The sequence below is a fragment of the Salvia hispanica genome, chromosome 1, assembly GCF_029641045.1.
Source record: "Salvia hispanica isolate PSC_SH4W2 chromosome 1, Shi_PSC_v1, whole genome shotgun sequence".
In the NCBI taxonomy this organism is placed as follows: Eukaryota; Viridiplantae; Streptophyta; class Magnoliopsida; order Lamiales; family Lamiaceae; genus Salvia; species Salvia hispanica.
The window spans coordinates 24905109-24925109 of record NC_142692.1 but is presented as its reverse complement, the minus strand read 5'-3'; the positions used below and the strand labels follow the sequence as shown (position 1 = coordinate 24925109).

The 20001-nt window shown below is 33.6% G+C and overlaps 3 protein-coding genes across 4 annotated transcripts; 2 read left to right on the top strand and 1 right to left on the bottom strand.

Moving 5' to 3' along the window:
• Positions 1-221: 221 nt before the first annotated feature.
• On the bottom strand, positions 222-1021 carry LOC125221963 (18.2 kDa class I heat shock protein-like). Its single transcript, XM_048124320.2, has one exon. It carries the CDS (start codon positions 833-835, stop codon positions 365-367), a length of 471 nt encoding a protein of 156 aa, XP_047980277.1. The 5' UTR covers positions 836-1021; the 3' UTR covers positions 222-364.
• Positions 1022-3148: 2127 nt separating this feature from the next.
• On the top strand, positions 3149-5198 carry LOC125221962 (29 kDa ribonucleoprotein A, chloroplastic-like). Of its 2 annotated transcripts, none has more exons than XR_007176442.2 (5): positions 3149-3536; positions 3675-3776; positions 3898-4330; positions 4592-4688; positions 4895-5198. XR_007176442.2 is itself a non-coding variant. In XM_048124319.2 (5 exons), exons 1-4 carry the CDS (start codon positions 3219-3221, stop codon positions 4640-4642), a joined length of 849 nt encoding a protein of 282 aa, XP_047980276.1. In that variant the 5' UTR covers positions 3150-3218; the 3' UTR covers positions 4643-4688; positions 4895-5198. The 2 variants fall into 2 exon arrangements, 1 of the variants encoding a protein (XP_047980276.1); XM_048124319.2 differs by having other exon boundaries at positions 3150-3536; positions 3898-4275.
• Positions 5199-14826: 9628 nt separating this feature from the next.
• LOC125219568 (cytokinin riboside 5'-monophosphate phosphoribohydrolase LOG3-like) lies at positions 14827-17515 on the top strand. The gene is made up of 7 exons (XM_048121579.2): positions 14827-15192; positions 15742-15839; positions 16024-16054; positions 16478-16577; positions 16839-16909; positions 16997-17140; positions 17224-17515. The coding sequence occupies exons 1-7, from the start codon at positions 15073-15075 to the stop codon at positions 17314-17316; spliced, it is 657 nt and encodes a 218-aa protein (XP_047977536.1). The 5' UTR covers positions 14827-15072; the 3' UTR covers positions 17317-17515.
• Positions 17516-20001: the final 2486 nt, after the last annotated feature.

The following is a 20001-nucleotide window of genomic DNA, read 5'->3' as shown; positions in this document are numbered from 1 at the left end:
TGGATTATCACTCGCGGGAGCCTTATCTAACTAGAAAAATTATGATCCAACTTCTGTAGTATTCTTAGACTGTCCCAAAAAATAAAACAATCTCATATTATTACTCGTTAAAAGAACCTTATAAATAAGTACCAATAAATTTGCTGCATTTCCAGAAATTGAGCAAACAAACTTTTTATGTTGCTAAATGAAGAACGCGATTAAATTAGAAGAAGACAATATGAAAACACTTTGTTTCTTTAACAACCTCACACAACTTTTTGATGATAGTTTACATTACAGTAGGGTAATAAAAATACAGTAATCTTCATACTTCAGTCTTCACAGGCTGAAAATCAAGAACAACTTCCGCCAAATTTTCCACTTAACCAGAAATATCAATAGCCTTCACTTCTGGCTTCTTCACTTCCTCCTTTGGCACCGTCACAGTCAACACCCCGTTCTCCATCGCCGCCTTCACCTGTTCCAGCTTGGCATTCTCCGGCAGCCTGAAGCGGCGGCAGAACTTGCCACTGCTCCTCTCCACACGGTACCATTTGTCGTTCTTCTCTTCCTGCTCCTTGCTTCTCTCTCCACTGATTTGCAGAATGCCACCATCCTCAACCTCAACCTTGACTTCCTCTTTCTTCAATCCAGGAACATCAACTTTGAAGAGATGGGCCTCTGGCGTCTCTTTCCAGTCGATGCGGGCATCGGCCACCGCGCTGGTTTCACGGGCGGAGGAGGGGAAGTTGGTGGAGAGAGGAAAGCCCTCGAAGGGATCCCATACATCCAGGGAGAAAGGGTCGAAAACGTTGCTGCTGCGACGGCCGAAGAAGCTCGGAATCAGTGACATTTTTGCTTATTCTCAGAAATTAATGAATGTGAGTGATTGATTGATGATAACTTTTGTTACACTTGAAATGCTTGATGGGGAATTGGGTGAAGGGAGATGATCATTTATAGCGCGAGGGGAGAATCGTGGTAGTGCCCGAAGAGTCCAGATTGGGCTACAAATGATACAACTCTGGATTTCACGGTTCGTTTCTGGATACTTCTATTTCCTTCAACCTATTCTTTTTATAATTTGGTACTAGTCAATGTTTTAAAAACCGGACTGGTAAGCGAATCAGTGTGGCTATCGATTCACGATTTAACTAGTCGAACCGATCGAACCACTGGTCGAGCCGAAATACTGTAGCATATATATATAATTAAATATATATTATAATATTAGTATACATAATAACTTAAAATGACATTAAATCTACACAACATGTAAATTCATTTTCAATAAACTAATTTTGTTTAACAAAATATATAAACATAACAACAAATTAAAATAATAATTCAAATCATTATTTATATCATTCTTAATTCCAACATAATATATAATATATTATAAAATTAATAAGTATAATACTTTCTCTTAACCCATGCGCCACATGTCCAATATAAATCAACATAACTCATATTTTTAACATGAAATAAAATTAAAAATTTTAAAAATCAAAATTTGTTTTCCCAGTACCTCCTACTGCCACACGACACCCTTATTTAAATACCCTAACCCTAATATAACTCCCTCACTTCGCCGCCATCAGTAAAATATCCCCACCCGACTTCAACATCTTGAAATCATCTTTCTCTTCATAGTTTTTCTCTTTTTCTATCTCTCTTTACCTCGTTTTACTTTTCAATTCCTTATTCCGTTTCTCAATTCGAGCTATTTTATTTCTAAATCCTCATTGATTATCCTCTAAATCTACGCCCAGCGTGAGAAGGGTGTTTGGAGGTAAACAAGATCTGAAAATGTGGATTTACAAAAAGAAAATTGGGAAATCGGTTCAACCGCCAGCGGTTTCCGGCCCAACCGTCCAGTTTTGCCGGTGCGGTTTGATGTGCAAATCGGACTGGTGACCTTGCCGGTTCACGACCCAACCGGCGGTCCGATTTTTAAAACACGGATACTAGTAGTGTATTTAGTTAGTAAAATATTTTATTTGCTGAAATATCTAAAATTCAGTATATGCAACTATTAAAAGAATATTCGAATTTTCTAGATTATTTAAATAATATTTTCAAAATTCGACTACTAGATTGTTCGTAATAAGCAAATCCAAAATTCAAATACTTAATTTATTTGTTGAATACTTAATTTATTTATTGAATTTAAAGATAAAGTACTCTCAGTCTATTATTATATTTCTTCCGTCCTATAATAGAAATTTTATTTAATTTAAGCACGTATTTTTGAAAAAAAAAAAAAAAAGAGTGGAATTTATTAGTGGAATATGATTCCACTTATAGGGTCCTATTCTAATGCTTTTAGCAGTCTAATCCAAAATCAAGACTAAATCTCCACCCTTGAATTTTAAAATGAGTGGATGAGATTAAAGCTCACAAAATCTCAATAAATAGTAGACAAAATATCAACAAAAGGGTAATATCGTCATTATGTTATCATATGATAATTTTCGTGAGTGTTTTTTTATATCAACATTGTGTATTACAAATATCAACACGGACAAGAAAATATCAACACATTTTTATTGAGATTGGACATGCATAATATTGAGATTTTGCCTACAATATATTGAGATTTTTTGTTGCATTTGTTGAAAATAGCTGCTTATCAACATGTACGAAAATTGAAATATAATTTATCAAATTTCATCACCCGAACATCGTCGGAACATATGCAATTGAGATCTCGTTGGAATCCTTATTAAATTATCTTTAATTTGATATATTTTTGCTAAAAAATAATTTAAATTGAGAGAGTTACGTAAATTTAAAGATTTGAGATGATTTTGAGGAGAGAGAAAGTAGTTAGTTATAATTACTACATATAGGATTTGACATTAATACCCTTTTAATTTAATTAATAATTATTTAAATTTAAAATATATTACACTTAGCATTATATTAACCACAAGATCTTCTAATCTAATGGTTGAAAATTGGTCCCAATTTAGAATTGGTAATTAATTAGCAATTCATTACATTCCTCCACTTATATATATTAATTTTATAAACGCAGTATTATTATTTTTAGAATCATATGCAGTGACATTTTAAATAAGAAGCAAAAGGAGTATTATGCAATTATGCACAAATAGAGGGACTCAGTGCCGTAAAGCTACATTTTTTTATTACCCGGCGCCCTCCCTCTTGACTACAGTAGCCAAAACCCTGTTTCCAATTATCTGAGTCTCTACCTTTTACACGCACTATCAATGGCTGCCTCTGCCCATTTCTTATCCTTGACCCCACGCACCCTCTCTCTTCACCACACCAACTCCTCCGCCGCGGCCTCGGCCTCCCCTTCTCTTTTCACACTCTCTTCCATCAAAACCTTCCCCAAACTCGTTCTAGCGCTCTCTTCTGTCACTACCCGCGCTTCCAACTTTGTACCCTTCTTATCGGACATGGAAGAGGAGGAGGCCGATGAGATTCCCGGTTTGAAGCTGTTCGTGGGCAATTTGCCTTTTTCTGTTGATAGTGCTGTCCTTGCTGGCTTGTTTCAACAAGCCGGAACTGTGGAAGCGGTTGATGTGAGTATATTTTGCTATTCAATTTCATTCTCGAATGCGTTACTTCAATAACACTCTAATTCTAAACATGTATTGTTGGTTATAATTGAAATTAGGGTTTATATTGTAATTTGTTAACTGAGTTACCATGTTTTTCAGGTTATCCTCGACAAAGCCACGGGCAGAAGTCGGGGTTTTGGTTTCGTGGTGATGTCTTCGGTTGAGGAAGCTGAAGCTGCAGTTGAACAATTTAATGGATATGTAAGTTTTATCTTCTATAAACTTCAACTTTCGATTCCTCACATTGTTTTGTTGGTAATTTTGTGATGTCTTGGCAAACTCTTGTTTCATCATTTTTGTCAAATTTATGAATCTCTTTCAGGAAATTGAGGGCAGAGCTTTGCGCGTAAACTCTGGACCACCACCACCTAAAAGGGAAAGAGGCTCTTTTGGAAGAAGGGATAACTCCTTTGGAGGATCCAGGGGACGGGAGCGATCAAGCTATGGAAACTCTTCATTCGAAGGACCTAGAGGGGGTCGCGAACAATCAAGTTATGGTAATACCAACAAGGTTTATGTGGGTAACCTTTCATTTGATGTGGACGACTATGCTCTCGAGTCTGTGTTTAGTGAGCACGGAAATGTTCAGGATGCAAGAGTGATTTGTGATAGAGATAATGGTAGATCAAGGGGATTCGGATTTGTAACCTACAGCTCGGCTGAAGAGGTCAACAAAGCCGTTGAGTCATTGGATGGCACAGTAAGTATTGAGTAGAGAATTTGATGGCTTTATGGATGCAAGCTTTCGTGGATAGGTTGTCTGTCTTCTTTCTTTTGTGCATTCCCAATATTGATTCTTTGAGGCTTGAAATTATTATGACTTGTTTTTTCTTTAGTATAAGAGTTTACATGCCACACACACTATTGCAATATTCTTCATTTGTTATCAGTGGTTTCTATTACTTAATTTCGTTAATTGCGCAGGACATATTTGTGTTTATATTAGGGCCACCCACATAGTTCTTATGAACTAATTATTTATTAATTGACAAATTTGCAAAATTTGTTCTTGGCAGGAGCTGGAGGGTCGACCTATTCGAGTCAGTCCTGCTGAAGACCGTCGTTAAAATTTAAAACTGAAAACAATTTTGATCCTGCGAACTATCGGTCATGGTATGTATCTAACCTAATTTTGCATTTACTAAGGTCTCATATATTGTTGTGCTTTTAAATCCTTATATTTAAAATGTACCCCTCAATATATTTAGCTTTCTTCATAGTTATCGAATCCATGTCTTATAGTTTAGAGAAAAAAACCAGCGTCTGATATTTGTAAGGTAATGCAAGGAAGTTTACTACTTGTGTTATTTGTATTCAAGATATAGCGAAGTCGGTGCCCTAAGGTGATGTGGTTATATGAAGTGGAACTACTGGTGACTACACTCAAGTTGCAACCAAATATTCAGCTTCTGCATCGATGCAACTAGTGTACATGTATGTTCGTTCCGAGTGTGATTGAAAGTATGTAATCCACTAGTTATTTTGTTTTAAACAATGACGGTTTTTGGCACATGGCATTTGGGTTGGAAAGAATTAGCAGGTGAGCCATGAGCATTAATCACCACCCCTTTATGAAACAATATTACATCGGCTTTAGTGTACTTGTTTTATTGTTACGTTCCATTTTGTGGGTTTGAATATGGTCTGCTGATTTTTTTTCATTATATTCTTAACTTGCTCATTTGTTTAGCGCCTTTGTTCTGTTGTGTTATCCAATCTAGTGGTGGGGTGTACCTAAATACCCCAGGTCCCAGCACTTCATTTGCTTACATATTGAAGTACTATATGATACTACATAGTACCTCAGACATGGTATATATTGAAAAATATAAATATGATTTTACATTTAATACATTAACCTTTATTAGATTCTAGTTTCAAGTTACCCTCACCTCACAGATTCTCACAATCTCACACCCTAAATCATCACGATCACATAGTCAGTGCCGCTGATTCATCGCAGTCTTGCCGCCCCACTGGGAGCTTCACAACCTTGATGATGCTTGTTGTGGTTTGCCCCACAACGAGGTCTGCCACCTCAGTCCCAGCTCGACGCTTGTAGTCACGCTGTCTCTGTCTCGCTGCTTCAATGGGTGATTTCTCACTTCAAAAGTTGAGTTTGATTTATTGTTGTTTTTACTTTGTAATTTGTATGTCTAGTAGTACTGAGTTGGGTTGTCATTAATTTTATTGACAGTAGGGTTGGATTGGGGCCTTGAGCCATTATATTTTTTGGTTTGTATAGAAGTAAGGGGGAAGGCCTGAACAACAAATGCCCTGGGCTGGGCTTGCCGGAAAGTTCACTGATGCCACGCCCCCGCTGTTCCTGCGCTCATTCTCGCAAGAATTTCCAAGGATCAAGTATTCCTATTTCATAATATTTCAACTGAAATTATAAAATTATGTTTTAACTTTTGAAAAACATTACAACTTGAGATTTGAGATTATAAAATTATGTAACAGTAGCAAACTAGATGACTTGAACTCGACTGAAATGTTTTACTAGATTACAACTATGTATCTGTGTTTTCTCAAAAAATTAAGAAACGATACACTTTTAAGTGCTTCAAATAATAAAGTACTCCATTTCAAATTGAAATCCGATAATGAATCAAGGAAGAATCAACGTTGCAACTGCTGAATCTAATCTGTATCAATGTTGATAGATTATTTTCTTGTATAAAACTTGTTAAGACAGACTTGTACATTAAAATAGGGGACTATCAGATGAAATCTTACTTGTAGTAAGAAAGTTCATTTTTCTTTTTTGAAAATGAGACTATTCATCGACAGTTTCAAGACACGACGCTTTGTCGAAAACAGTTATCTTCTATTCATCTAGCATCTCGTAAGAATTATGAAAACATTATATGCAAAATTTAATATTATTACGTTTTTTAAATTTGCGCACCGACTTATTTAAATTTCTAATTTGGTCACCGATAAGAAAGGCAAATAATAGAACATAACCCACAACGTACTATGCATAATGATTATATAAAGTTTGGTGGATATGATCATCTAGAATTTACAGATTGTATAGTTTGACAATTTAGACACCGGATTTCTTTTTCTGAAACCTTGATTGATTAATGATTATTAAGGAGGTTAGAACGACAGTTAAGCAAGTCCCCACCCATAAATTGGGTCCTTCATATTTTGTTAGGTTATAATTTGCCTTTTCTCTTTAATTTTATTCAATTGATTCCTAATTTTACACTACCTCCTAGCTTAATTTAACCTAAAAATCAAAAGAAAAGTTGAAGCCCCATTTACGATAGAGTACAAACTTATACTTATGACCCAACTTATAACCAATTGGAGATCTACAAGCACGCGACAAATACACATAAAAATAATGACATATATTATTTTTGGTTTTGTTCATAAACTATTATGCATCCGCGTAGAAGTAATTTTGTAACGTGCTTTTGGCAGAAAACAGGAAAAAATAGTTATGGACTAAAAATGTTTTTGGCAAGTTTAGATATGAAAGTGATCTTTAGTCCTTAATTTTTATTATCTTTTTACATTTTCTTGATTTTTATGTATGCCTTATTTGGACAATATATCTAACTCGATATTTTTAAACAATTTAAACTCGACAAATACTTTGGTACGTGGGCGTTTCGTGTGCACATTTATTGCGCAATATGATAGTAGTACTAACTATTAATTGTGTTGATCATGTGCTAATTGAATAAGTTCTAAAGGGTGATTAGTTATCTGGTTGGAACGCTTAATTAGGAGACCTCCTCTTTAAACATTAAGTAAATTATTAAGTCAAAGTTCACTAAGTGAAAGTAAGTAGGACCTTGAAATCTTGGACATCTCTAATTTTTTTCATATTGATTTGGATTGAGAATCTTGAATCAACAAATTCAACCAAAAGAAAAAAAGAATTGAACCAATATATAGCGATTGGTGAGTCACAAACATGATGAAAGTGTTCATTATTAGAAATGATTTTCACTTCACTTTTGACTTTCCACCAAAACAAAATAAACTAACACCAGAAAAATAAGTAACATTATTTTCTCAGTGTCAAGATTTGCCTTGAGCATTGATGAAGCTAAGATTTTGATGTTTAAGGTCAAATTAAGAGTAATTTTTGGTGTAGCGTTGCCCGAAACTAGAAAGATGACTCGTTATAGAAGTTGTGGCTTAACACAAAAAAAAAGATTGAAATGATAACGGATGTAAGGGATGGCTAGAGACATCTCATTGCAGATGACCTAATGCACAAGAATTGGGAAATTGTTTGATCAATTAAAGGGGTAACATAGTAAACATAGCGAACGACAAGTTGCTAAAGCAGAGCCATCCCAAAGTTGGACAATTTAATCAAGAAGGGGCCACATATATTCCTTATATTTTGTAAAACCAGAAAGCATCAGCAACCGTTTGTGTGCCCCCATTTGTAATCTTGTGTTCTAATTTTATCATTTGCTTCTTGTTTCAAATATTAGTGAGAATTTATAATTGACTTGTGTGGATGTGTGATTAAGATGCTATTGCTGGTTACAGTTTCATCATTTTCACCACAAACATAAATAACGAAGGTAATGTTTTTATTTATATGCTGGTAATTTTTTAATGAAGAAAAGATGAATAGGCATGCAGTCTGATTATAGCTAATTTTCATGAATACGCATGCATGGCCGTCAATATAGACTGTCATACAAATAAAGAAAGCTTGCATTTACATAAATCCATACTTACACTGACAGAATGACATCATTTTGGCAGTACTTTATTTTTTACTAAATCCGATTAACCCAATATAATTCACAAATAATAAGGTTATTAATAGTAATTAAAAGTAGTGGTAGAAGAAATGGATAATTCATAATTCTAAAGGTGTCACAACAATGTTATACTACTATACAAAATTCAATTTAAATTTGTGGGTCTATAGAAATTGTTCAGTATAGCTTTATACTGTCGGCATAACCTTATTATATCATAATTCTTTTTGCTTTTGTAAGTTAGTAATTTTTAAATCGGAACAGAGTAGATGGATGCTACATTGACTTTGTGTTTGCAACTGTATTAACTACCATTTGCTGGAATTGATAGGTGGGGCATCCAATCTTTTTTCAAGCTTTAACTTTGATTAGGACTTAATCATATATTAATATAGCTATTGATGCGACGTCATTACTTGTTAATAATAATTTCTCCCAACCTTTTCAAGTAATTCTGTCAAGAAAAAGCATCTTTTACTAATATTTTACAGAGATAAACTTAACCTACAAAGATGTTAATAGGATTCAAATATTCGACTTAATTAAGTTTTCAGGATATCACTCTACTACTAGCATATGAGCTATATATCATCTAAATTACTTGATTATATTAGCAAACACAGTGATCAATTAAACTAAAATATGCAAGATCTATATATATGTTTCACCCAACCTAATAAAAGAATGGTTAAATATTGTTTAAAATTAAATGAGGTTGAGAGAAGATGAATGCGTGTGTCGGGTGATTAGGAAAATTCTGAATCCAAAGAGAAGCATCCAAATAAAACCACCGCCCTCTGACCCAACTGCCCAAAATCTCACAAAAAGCTCTATTCCTTTTCCATCTCTAATGAAATCCCATCTTTTCCTCCAATCCCTTAACATTAGGCTTTTAATTAACACTCAACTCCATATATTATACTACACCAATTACTCTCTTCCCACTTTGTGTCATTTTCTCACATTTTTTTTATTTTGTGAACGACGATTTCATGTAGTAGTAGAAATTAAAGAATGCAAAAATAAACACATAAGAGTGGAAAAATTTTCAATATAGGTATAAAATATTGAATCCCAAGATATTTTCAATAAATACTTCAGCACAAAATATTCCTCAAAGCAAAATAAAGAATAGGTTACACAACACTATTCTCAATTAAGTATCAATCCTTCTATTCGAATACTCTCCTAAGTCCTAAATATGAATATTGTCATAATTGTTTAAGTTTTTAATAAGAGCACCTACTTAATCATGGTAAATTTTGTCCATACTGGGAAATAAAATCTTTTCCATTTGTGTCACTTTCTGTTGAACACCAAAGAACAATATGTTTCTAATTTGTAAACAGCATGTGATATCTTTCTATGCATCAAAGTAGCTACCTAGCTAGAAAATCACTGTTTTTGACATGTAATGAATCGATCTCATTGATTTCAGGTGAAGATTTGGACCCAGTTCAAATTTGAATGTTATCCTCTTATGTCTTTCTTGCAATTTTGGAACACCATAATTTATGGTATTTCAATTAAATTCACTGCGTTTGACTAAGTATTAGATACTCTCTTCGTCCGCCTTTTAAAGTCTTATTTTAACTCTGCGTGAGTTTTTAAGAAATTATTTAACTTTCGATGGATCGATATCAGGTTGACCCGATAACGACCCAACCCTCACGATTTGTCAACCTTGCTCAAAATATACAACACAAAACCTCGAGACTTCTATACTTATACTCCTTCCTTTGCAATTAGAAGCTCTGGTTGAGTTCGATACGAGTTTTATAAAGAAAAGTGGTGAAAAGATAATGGAATGTGAGTCATATTTTTTATATACTCAGCTTTATAAAAAGATGTGAGTCCAATGAGTTAATGGAACGTGAAGTCTAGTTACCATTTATAGTCAAAGTGAACTGATATTCCTAATTATGAACGAATCAAAATGGTAAATTGAGAATCCTAACAGACGGAGAGAGAGTATATATTAACAAAACATTCTTCTGTTTGCACATCGTTGCCAAATGATAAGTTAATAAGTATTGGTTTAAAATGAAATTTTCGGAGGGAATGACAAAAAAGTCATACTTGTGCTACACTTTATGAGACCAGTTATTGTAAAAAAAATGAAGAACTTTGGAAAAGTCGAACACATATGTTAAGTGGGGTAATGAGGCACATGTCATGCTATAGCCTAATGGTTAAACTTCATGAGTTCCAGATGAAAAAGCATCGGTTGATACGATGAAAGTTCATATCATCAAAGACCAGCCGGCGGGACGAAGCGGTGGAGGTGCTGCGGACGTTGTTAGAGCGACAGGAGAACAAAATAAATATCCAAATATTGTACTCCATTTTTGAGGAAAACAATAGTCCTATATATACTTATTTAAACCCTTTGTGGTTCGACTGCATTCTAGAAAAGAACTGCAAAAAAAAATACAGTTTATAATTCTTGCCCGATTCTATTTAATTGATTCGTACATACGGCAAGACGGTTGGCCCCGCTTGTCGTCGGCCTCTTCTCTGTTCGATAGGACGATTATTAATTGTGAACAATTATGAAAATAGCAACCATAATAGGAGTATAATGTTTTCATACATATAAACAAAGAGATACACGTCAATTTAGCTCTATTTGATACCATATAGAAATGGACCACTCACTCTCCTTAGAAGAGCTTATATTGAAAAAAAGTTATTCAAGAATATATAAATAAGACATGATCATCACAGAGTCGATATAGACATAGGGAAAGCTAGGAAATTATATTTGGTACGGGGGCACAGTAACATATAAATAAATCGATTGATTTTATGTATTTAGATGGAAAGCTTGAGGCAGTCTGTCTTTAAGTTGGTTCGTCCATAGACGTGGGACAAGAATGAGAGCTTACAACAATAGTATAAAAAGAAAAATACTTAGCGCATCGGATTCCTTTGGTAGATATGGGCAGAGCAGTAATTAATTAGTTGGTTTTGAAGAATATGAAAGAGTAATTATGGTTTGGAAGTAGGTTAATGATGAAGAAATTGGTATAGTGGAATATATATGTTAGAATCCACATACAGAATTATACTAGTATTAGTGTGATGAACAAATAAAAAATGTGAAGTGAATGAGCATGCAAAAAAGCACTCAAATGCTCAGTCAAAATTCACACTTAGAAAACGCAATTCTTACTCATTCTTCCACTCTCTAATGCAATAGCTATCATTGGAATTTGCAATCTGTCCATCTAGGTCTGTTTCCCATTTAGCCCGCCGTCCATAAAAATGGATAACATTGCCGATCCTACAAAATGGGAACTATTCTTCCACAACTCAAAATTAGACTTTGGTTGTATGAGCGATTAAACACGCCTACACATTGCCAAAACAAATTTTCCACAACAAAAAAGTAATTTCGTACCTACTAAAATCTATGTATTCCCTACGTTTCCATAAAAAGACTCTACGAGTTTAGTATAAAATTAGTGAAGAAAATATAAAAACAAAGAAAAATAATTGAAGTATTGTCAATAGACGTAAGATCCACCTTATTAGTAATATAACGTGTGATGAAAAGATTTTCAAAAATATACTAATTTTATGGGATGGATTAAATTGTACTTACTAAATTAAGACTATTTTTTAGGAATGGAATGGGTATTTCTTAAAAGAAAACTGAATCGATAGTTGTAAATTAAAAATAAGTAAATAATATTTATACAAGGGAGAAGAATTCAAAGAAACAAACAATGTTATTCCATTGAAGAACTCAAGCCATCATATCCGAAGAGGTAGCACGTATGAGCATAGTCACTAACACACAAATACATGCAGTAAACGCGTGCAAGAATTATAACACACATTTTATTCAAAAATATATAGCTGGCATCCCAATAAACAGCAACTGGTTTTATTTACTACTATCTCAAAATGAACAATACAATTATAGTTTTTTATTAATGGTATACTATGTGAATGGTGGTATAAGTAGTTAATTAAAGAAAGCAGACAGAGTCACAAAACAGATTGTAAAAGACAAAGGGACAGAAAGTAGCCAACTTAGGGATTAGGATTAGTTGATTTATTAACTCATAAGTTGAAGGACATTAATTGGTTGATTAACTTAGTTCCTGCAGTCCTATGCTAGCTTATTTTATTTGAGTGGCCACACACATTTTGCTTCACTTCCCCGCCAATTCTAATTTAGCAATCTTTTTAATTATGACATTTAATAAATTGTGTCTACTGCATCTAATAGATTAAATTTATTGTGGCTTATACATGTCAAGTAATGTAATCCTACACAATAGGTCTCCAAAAACGAGCGACAAAGTGTTGCACATAGTATATGAAGCATGCTCCTTTATGCTTTTTAAATTTTGTGGGTGGTGTAGCTATACTTCTAAAGTGGTATTCAGTTTCCTAGATAAAATAATACCAAAATACAATCTAAAATTGAGTTGTGAGATTATTTTAGTTATAGGGGGTTAGCTACGACTAATTATCCCATGATTATCAATATATAATTGAATTGTGGAATTGAATCTCATGAACCAAACACACTACAAATTTAATCTGGGATGCAATGCAATCATGCAAACCGAATACCCCTAAGATTATTGTGGGTTCATCTTCGAACTATTTTTGCTTTCCAATATTTTTCTATTAGAGCTTCCCAATTGAAAAGTCCGAACGATCAAGTCCACAATCAATTGTTAGGATCAGTGGATTTTCAAATTTCTTCCATGTTTCAACAGTAACATACCAATAAATTTACGTACATATAGATATAAATTTTCTCCATATATTAGACTAAAACCTTTTAATAATGAAAAACTTCTTTCGGATTAACTTAATTACAAAAAAATTACATTTTTGGAAGCAAGTATTTAATGCTTTAAAAATCTTATAGTAGTTAATTATTTGAACATTACAATTAAATTTAAAAATCTTGAAATAACGAAAACAACAAATTAAGTATTTAATTTTCTCTTTTCAAAAGTGTTTGGAAAAAAAAAGTAAATAAACATAGGAGTAGCAATCTCTTTTTATTGTTTGACCAAAGAAAAAAGGTCACTTTAATTATTAATGGTTCCTTCACCTTCTTGTACAATAATATTAATTAATCTCACGTCATCCTACACCTTATTCAAACTAATTATTCACACTTTCTACTTTTAAATATCCTAAAAGCGAAAGAGTTTGCTAACTTAATCACCTGTATAATACTACATCTTAATTATATTTAATTAGTTGATATTAATAGTGACGCAAATGTGAAGTACTGTAATTTGTAAAAGTATCTCCACATCGAGTATGATTCCGTGGATAGTGGTGGTGCTTCCGTGGTGTGCAATATATTTTCCTTGAATGTCATACTATAGTACTTATAAAATAACAAATGTGTGGTGATATATAGTATTATAGCACTACGTACTTATACACATAAAAACACATCAATGGATCCCATTATAAAATTGTCTCAACTCTTAAATTGTGTAGACGGAGCATGGTATTTTCTGCAATACTGTTGTCCCATATAGCATTATTACTACATTTCTCGTTGTTTCAATGTTACCTACGAATTTACCCATCCTCTCTTTTACAAATATATATTTCTTCATTTACTTAAAAAGGAAGATATTTATTGGTGGACAGATAAGAGTAGCACATATTTTGAATTCACCCCCTCATTTAGTAGTATCACTATCTTTGTTTTAGTTCCTGGTATGCATAATAATTTTAGTTGGGGGGAAATTAGTGAAGGATGAGAGTTGGGGACAGCATGCTTGCACAAATGTTATGGGAAAAGGGATGGGAGCATGTAATAAAAATACATACGTTGTTTCCTATGTATACAGCACACTTGTCTCTCAATAATTTCCTATGAGGGCGCAAACTTATATCCCTTCATTACCCATTTCATTTTTTTAATTCAATCATTATTTTTTTACACAGTGCTCCATGGTATAATCACATCTAATTTACCCATATAAAATATCAACTGTCTGCTGCCATTTTAATGCGCATGCACACCCTGCCCATCTCACACTGTCCGATTCCTATGCTTTTAAATTTATTTAACTATGTTTAAAAGGTGTTCATCTTTAAGCACAATCCCAATGTTCACTTCCAGGAATGGCAGAAGCTCTTTTCAATATGTCATTCCTTTTCCTCTAAAGAAAAGTATGCAACTTATGTGATGTGTTTCTTCCAACAGAATATTGGAAAAGAAAGCTTTGTTTAAATTTGTTGAAAAGTAAAAATACTACTAATACTTTCTACAATGACACTCAAAAATGGTTTTGACTATGTTTGGTTTCCTCGCAATAACATATGCATAACATGTGCTGAGTTATATATTTTCAAAAAATAAAATAAAAACCAGTACAGTATATTGCATAAATAAAAAAGAAAATCACCCCAATGGTCCACACGTGACAGGCACGCAGTACTTTTCGCACGTGCGAAAGGCCTTATAAATAAAATCCTTCCCCAAAATATGTTGGAGAAGAGCCAATATTAGTACTCCGGTTGATGCCAAGTGGGCTAGCATTCTCTCTCTCTATCTCGCACACACACAAAAAGCAGCAATATAGGTATTATATAGTTTGATTGTGCCCACAAACTAGTAAGGTCCATAAACAGGGGAGACTATTAGAAGTAAGATTCTTATTTTATTCCAAGTTGTCACCTACGTTAGGAGATAAAAGGCAGAGGGTTTGCGCAGAGACTGGTGAGTGGTGAGAGAAGAAAGGAATAAGGAAATGGAGAGAGATAGCGAAATGAAATCATCAAGATTCAAGAGGGTTTGCGTTTTCTGTGGCAGTAGCCAAGGTAGGAAACCTACCTACCAAGAAGCTGCTATTGAACTTGGCCAAGTTCTGGTAAAATACATCTCTCTCTCTCTTCTACTTCATTCCATTGATTGTTTCCCCCTTCATATTCTCATGCAAATATGTCTTTCTTCTCTCTAAAGCACAAATTTTGCATGCTCAATCCTTCTCTAAAAAGTAGTGTCCCACTCTCTTTACAGTTTCAGATTCTTTTCCTGCACCATGGAGATAAGAAAGTTGCAATCTTTACATGTTTTTCACTTGGTATTTTCTGTTATCCACAAGTCCTGTTACTTTCATCTACAGGGTCTCTCCCAACTCTCCCTCAAATGGATAAGAACATGATATTTGTGTGTGTACTATAACAAGTAGTCTGCACTTAACTATGGTAGAAACCCTTTATATTTTACCCCACTCTGTAAAAAAACAATGTAACTCTATTTCTCTCACTCATGAAATTGTTAAACCAATTAACATGCCTAGCTCACTACAAACCAAGAAAAAGTTGCCCAATATCTTCTTTTAGTTCATACTGAAAAAAGATTGAATCTTTTTCATTTAATGTATTTTTAAAGTAATGGGTTTGGTGTGTTTAATAAGGTTTCAAGGAACATTGATTTGGTCTATGGAGGCGGCAGCATAGGCCTGATGGGTTTGGTCTCACAAGCAGTTCATGATGGCGGTCGGCATGTCATTGGGTGAGTGAAAAATCGCTTCTTTTTTCCTTGCATTCTACTCTTATGTCTTATCCACTCACCACTTGCCTCAAATGATTAGATGGATTTAATCTGTTTATTAAAGTTTGTGTCTTTATTTTAAATTCTTGAGTAAGCATGAAATAGAAACTGATTACTTTTTGTCATGTTATTGTTTCCCCTGCAGAGTGATTCCCAAGACTCTCATGCCCCGAGAGGTTTGTTCTACAGTGCTTCAAAAAAAAGTCTTGACCCTTTTTATCTTACTATAATCACAAAAATCAAACTCCAACCCTTTTTTGATATGTACTGTAGTACATGTTCTACAACATTAAAAGTTGTTGTTTCTTGGTTGGTTCCTTATCCAGAGATTGAGGTTGGGGTTGTTTTGTTTGAGTACAATGTATGTTGTCCTGATTTTTCCCTCTCTGTTTCACCATCACTTTGCTCTGCCCCCAGCTTATGGAGTACTATTCTGGCGTTTTCCCTTTTTAACTAAATTAATTAATCTCCTTATCTAGTTGTAAATCCACCACTGGTTCTGACATTAATTTATTTTTCACTGCAAAGAAAAATAATCATGATTGCTTGACTGTAACACTGATCATGCTTTTTATTTCTTTCCTTTTTTTTGTTTTCAGCTGACTGGGGAAACAGTAGGGGAAGTGAAAGCTGTTGCAGATATGCACCAAAGAAAAGCTGAGATGGCCAAGCATTCTGATGCTTTTATTGCCTTACCAGGTTTCCACTCTCTCCATCAAATTAATAGTACAATCTCAAATCATGACACCCTATTTTCTTATCACTTTCTTCTTATTCTTCAAGTTGAAACACAAAAAGTTAGTGTTCCCACAGATGTGATGGAGTGTCCCCAACTTTGATTTGACTAGGCACATTTCAGTTGCACTAAAAACATAGTGCCCTTAATTTGCAGACAGTTTTCTATGCATGATTGAATTACTATGCACATTCCTTGTTTTAAGTGTGCTTTGATATGTGCAGGTGGTTATGGAACTTTGGAGGAGTTGCTTGAAGTTATAACTTGGGCTCAACTCGGCATCCATGATAAGCCGGTATACATAGACTAGAAATAGTTAGTTAATTGAATATAAGACGAAGTTTTGGAGATGAACAAGTACTTATGTATTGGCATTTTGCAGGTAGGATTGCTTAATGTGGATGAATATTATGACTCTCTGTTGTCATTCATCGACAAGGCCGTAGAGGAAGGGTTCATTAGTCCGACTGCTCGCCACATCATTGTATCTGCTCCAACCGCAAAGGAGCTGGTCAAGAAATTGGAGGTAATACTTATTTGTGTTTGCATTTGCAACATAAGTTGTAAAACAAGAAATTTGTGGTTTGAAATGGTGAATTGTGGTTGCAGGAGTACGTGCCTCGTCACGAACGAGTTGCTTCAAAGCTCAGCTGGGAGGCGGAGCAGTTGGGCTACTCTCAAGATTATGATCTGTTGAGGTGAAAATTACAGATCTATCATTTCAAGAAAGCTAACTTGGGATTTTAGGAAAATCTTTTATTTTTGTAAATGTACTCCATATGGGAATTGATATGATCCCATTATGTTTGCGAGAATAGTTTTGATTTGCAAGCTGTAACTACTGAATTGCATTATGTAATTTCCTCACTAATGGAAAAGTATCAATCCCTTTTGTTGTTTAGTAGGTTCACACCAAACTCCCATTGCTTCTATTTAGATATGATGAGATTTCCCAACAACATGATATTGATGATGCCCTGTCACTAATCTATGTAGCTAACCTTGCAAGAAAATGGCATTTTACCAATGAAGATATGGCCATGATAGTTGAACTATAAATCAATAATAGATTTAATTTATTTTTTGCTTCACATATTGAGATGCATGAATCAAGGATTATATTATTTGTCAAAATTGATTTGTTGTATGTTGAAATGGAAAAAAAAAAATGTATTCCCTCCGTCCCGGATAATTCGTCTCAGTTTTTCATTTCAGTCTGTCCCACATAATTTGTCTCATTTCACTTTTATCATTTTTGGTAGTGGACCTCATATTCCACTAAGTCATTCCTACTCACATTTTATTATAAAACTAATATATAAAGGTAAGACTCACATTCCACTAACTTTTTCAACCCACTTTTTATAATAATTCTTAAAACCCGTGCTCGGTTAAAGTGACCCGAATTATCTGGGACGGAGGGAGTAATTATTAGCTTTTAATTAGTTAGTTTAGCATTATATGTAAGCCATATTATTGTAAGTTGTACTCAACACTTTCCAAAATGTAGTCAATGAGAAAATTCCCCTCTTTTCTACTCTCTCTAATAATCGACAGTTTCTTTATTTTCATTGTCGTTTCTTTTCCTCCTTCAATGGAGTTTTTCTCTTTCAATTTGATTCACCATTTTACAGTGTCTAGTGCGTTTTTGCGAGGTATTAAGTTAAGAGAAATTTCGGAATATGGGTCTCAATTCGTTGACCTTTCAAAATTTGGGATTAAATTCACGTACCTTTCAGAATATGAGATCGAGTCACATGAATTTTTCAAAATAAGAGTTTTTCGATTTTTTTCTCCTTTTATCATAATATTTGCCTCTCAAAATATATGAATAGACTAAATTACTCCAACTTCTGAAAATTTTAGAATCTTCCGTTTTACTGTGAAAATGCAAAATTTCATAGTATGCTTGCTAACGTCTCCAAAATTGTTCTTCATTCGTTGATATAGCCGGATTTTTTCCGCTAGTGAAAAATAAAAAATTTAGATAAAGTTCGTGATAATATTTGTTAAACTAAAAATTTGTGGGAAAAATTCATTTTTTGAAAATTCCATAATATTAAGTACCAATATCCTTTATAGTAATAATATATGTTCAGTTCAGTAGAAATTAGTTCTTTACTTGCCAAAGAGCAATTGGATGGTATTAATGCATAATTTTTGCAGTCTTCTTCTTTTCGTAGAATCAGAATTGCCGAATTGGGGTTTTAAAATGTTGGGTAGTTTAGTCCATTCATATATTTTATAAGGTAAATAGAAAGAAAAATATGAAAACAAAGATGAAAAGTTGAAAAATCATTATTCTGAAAAATTTGCATATCGAACTCTTCTGAAACTCTTTGAAAAATAAGCGAATTTAATCCCAAATTTTGAAAGGTCAACAAAGATACTAAATTTCTCGTCAAGGAAATAAGGTTTTAACTGTCAAAGTAAACTCTCAATCAAATCGACTAAAAAAGAATGGTGTATGTAAATATGGAAATAATATTGTTGCCGAAGATTTCTAAAATATTGATGCCGAAGACCATAGAGATATTTAACTGGGCCCTGGACTTGAGTTGTTAAGATGGGCTTGATTAGAGGAAATTCTGTGAAAAATAATTCACACTAGGAGGCCCAGTTAGGACGTTTGAAATGAACGGTTCCGCTTGTCACACGCTTATTTTTTAATACTAGTATTAAAATTTATTTATTTAATATAACTAGAACGAAATTCGGACAATAATGCGTTTTCATTCGCCTCCGAGAAATGGACATATATTCCAGAAGTGAGGACAGGTAAATCAAGATTCTGAAGACATCTCTAGCTCTTACGTTGAAGTCATGATTCATCGTCATCCACGCAAATTAAACGCCTATTTTGGTGGGTTTGGATCCCCTGTGCATTCGACCATAATAGGGATGTGGTTACATACTCCACACTATTATTGTATTGATAAATTATATTATTAAAATATTAATTTTTTTTTATAAATTAATGTTTTGTGTGTAACTGTACCCCCTATGACTGAATGCACAACAGGAGATCCAAGCCCTATTTTGATGGAGTATCGAATTCGGGGTTTTGCTCTCTCTTAACGATATTTGTGGAATTTATAAGAAAATGACAACTAAAATAAGATTGAATCAAATGTCCACTTTAAAATAATAGTGAGATATAATATGAGATAAATTAAATTAGAATTTATTTAAATAAGTAATAGTAATACAAGTATATATGATGATTAACCATAAAATATTATGTAATTTAAATTTTAGAGTCAACCAAAATTTCAGTGACATAAGATGATGATGGCTTGGAGTGGATTGAATTCAAATAGGACATGCACTTAAAGATTATGTCACTTATATGTTTCTTGGTGTTTTTTTTTTTGTTTGGTTGGAGTT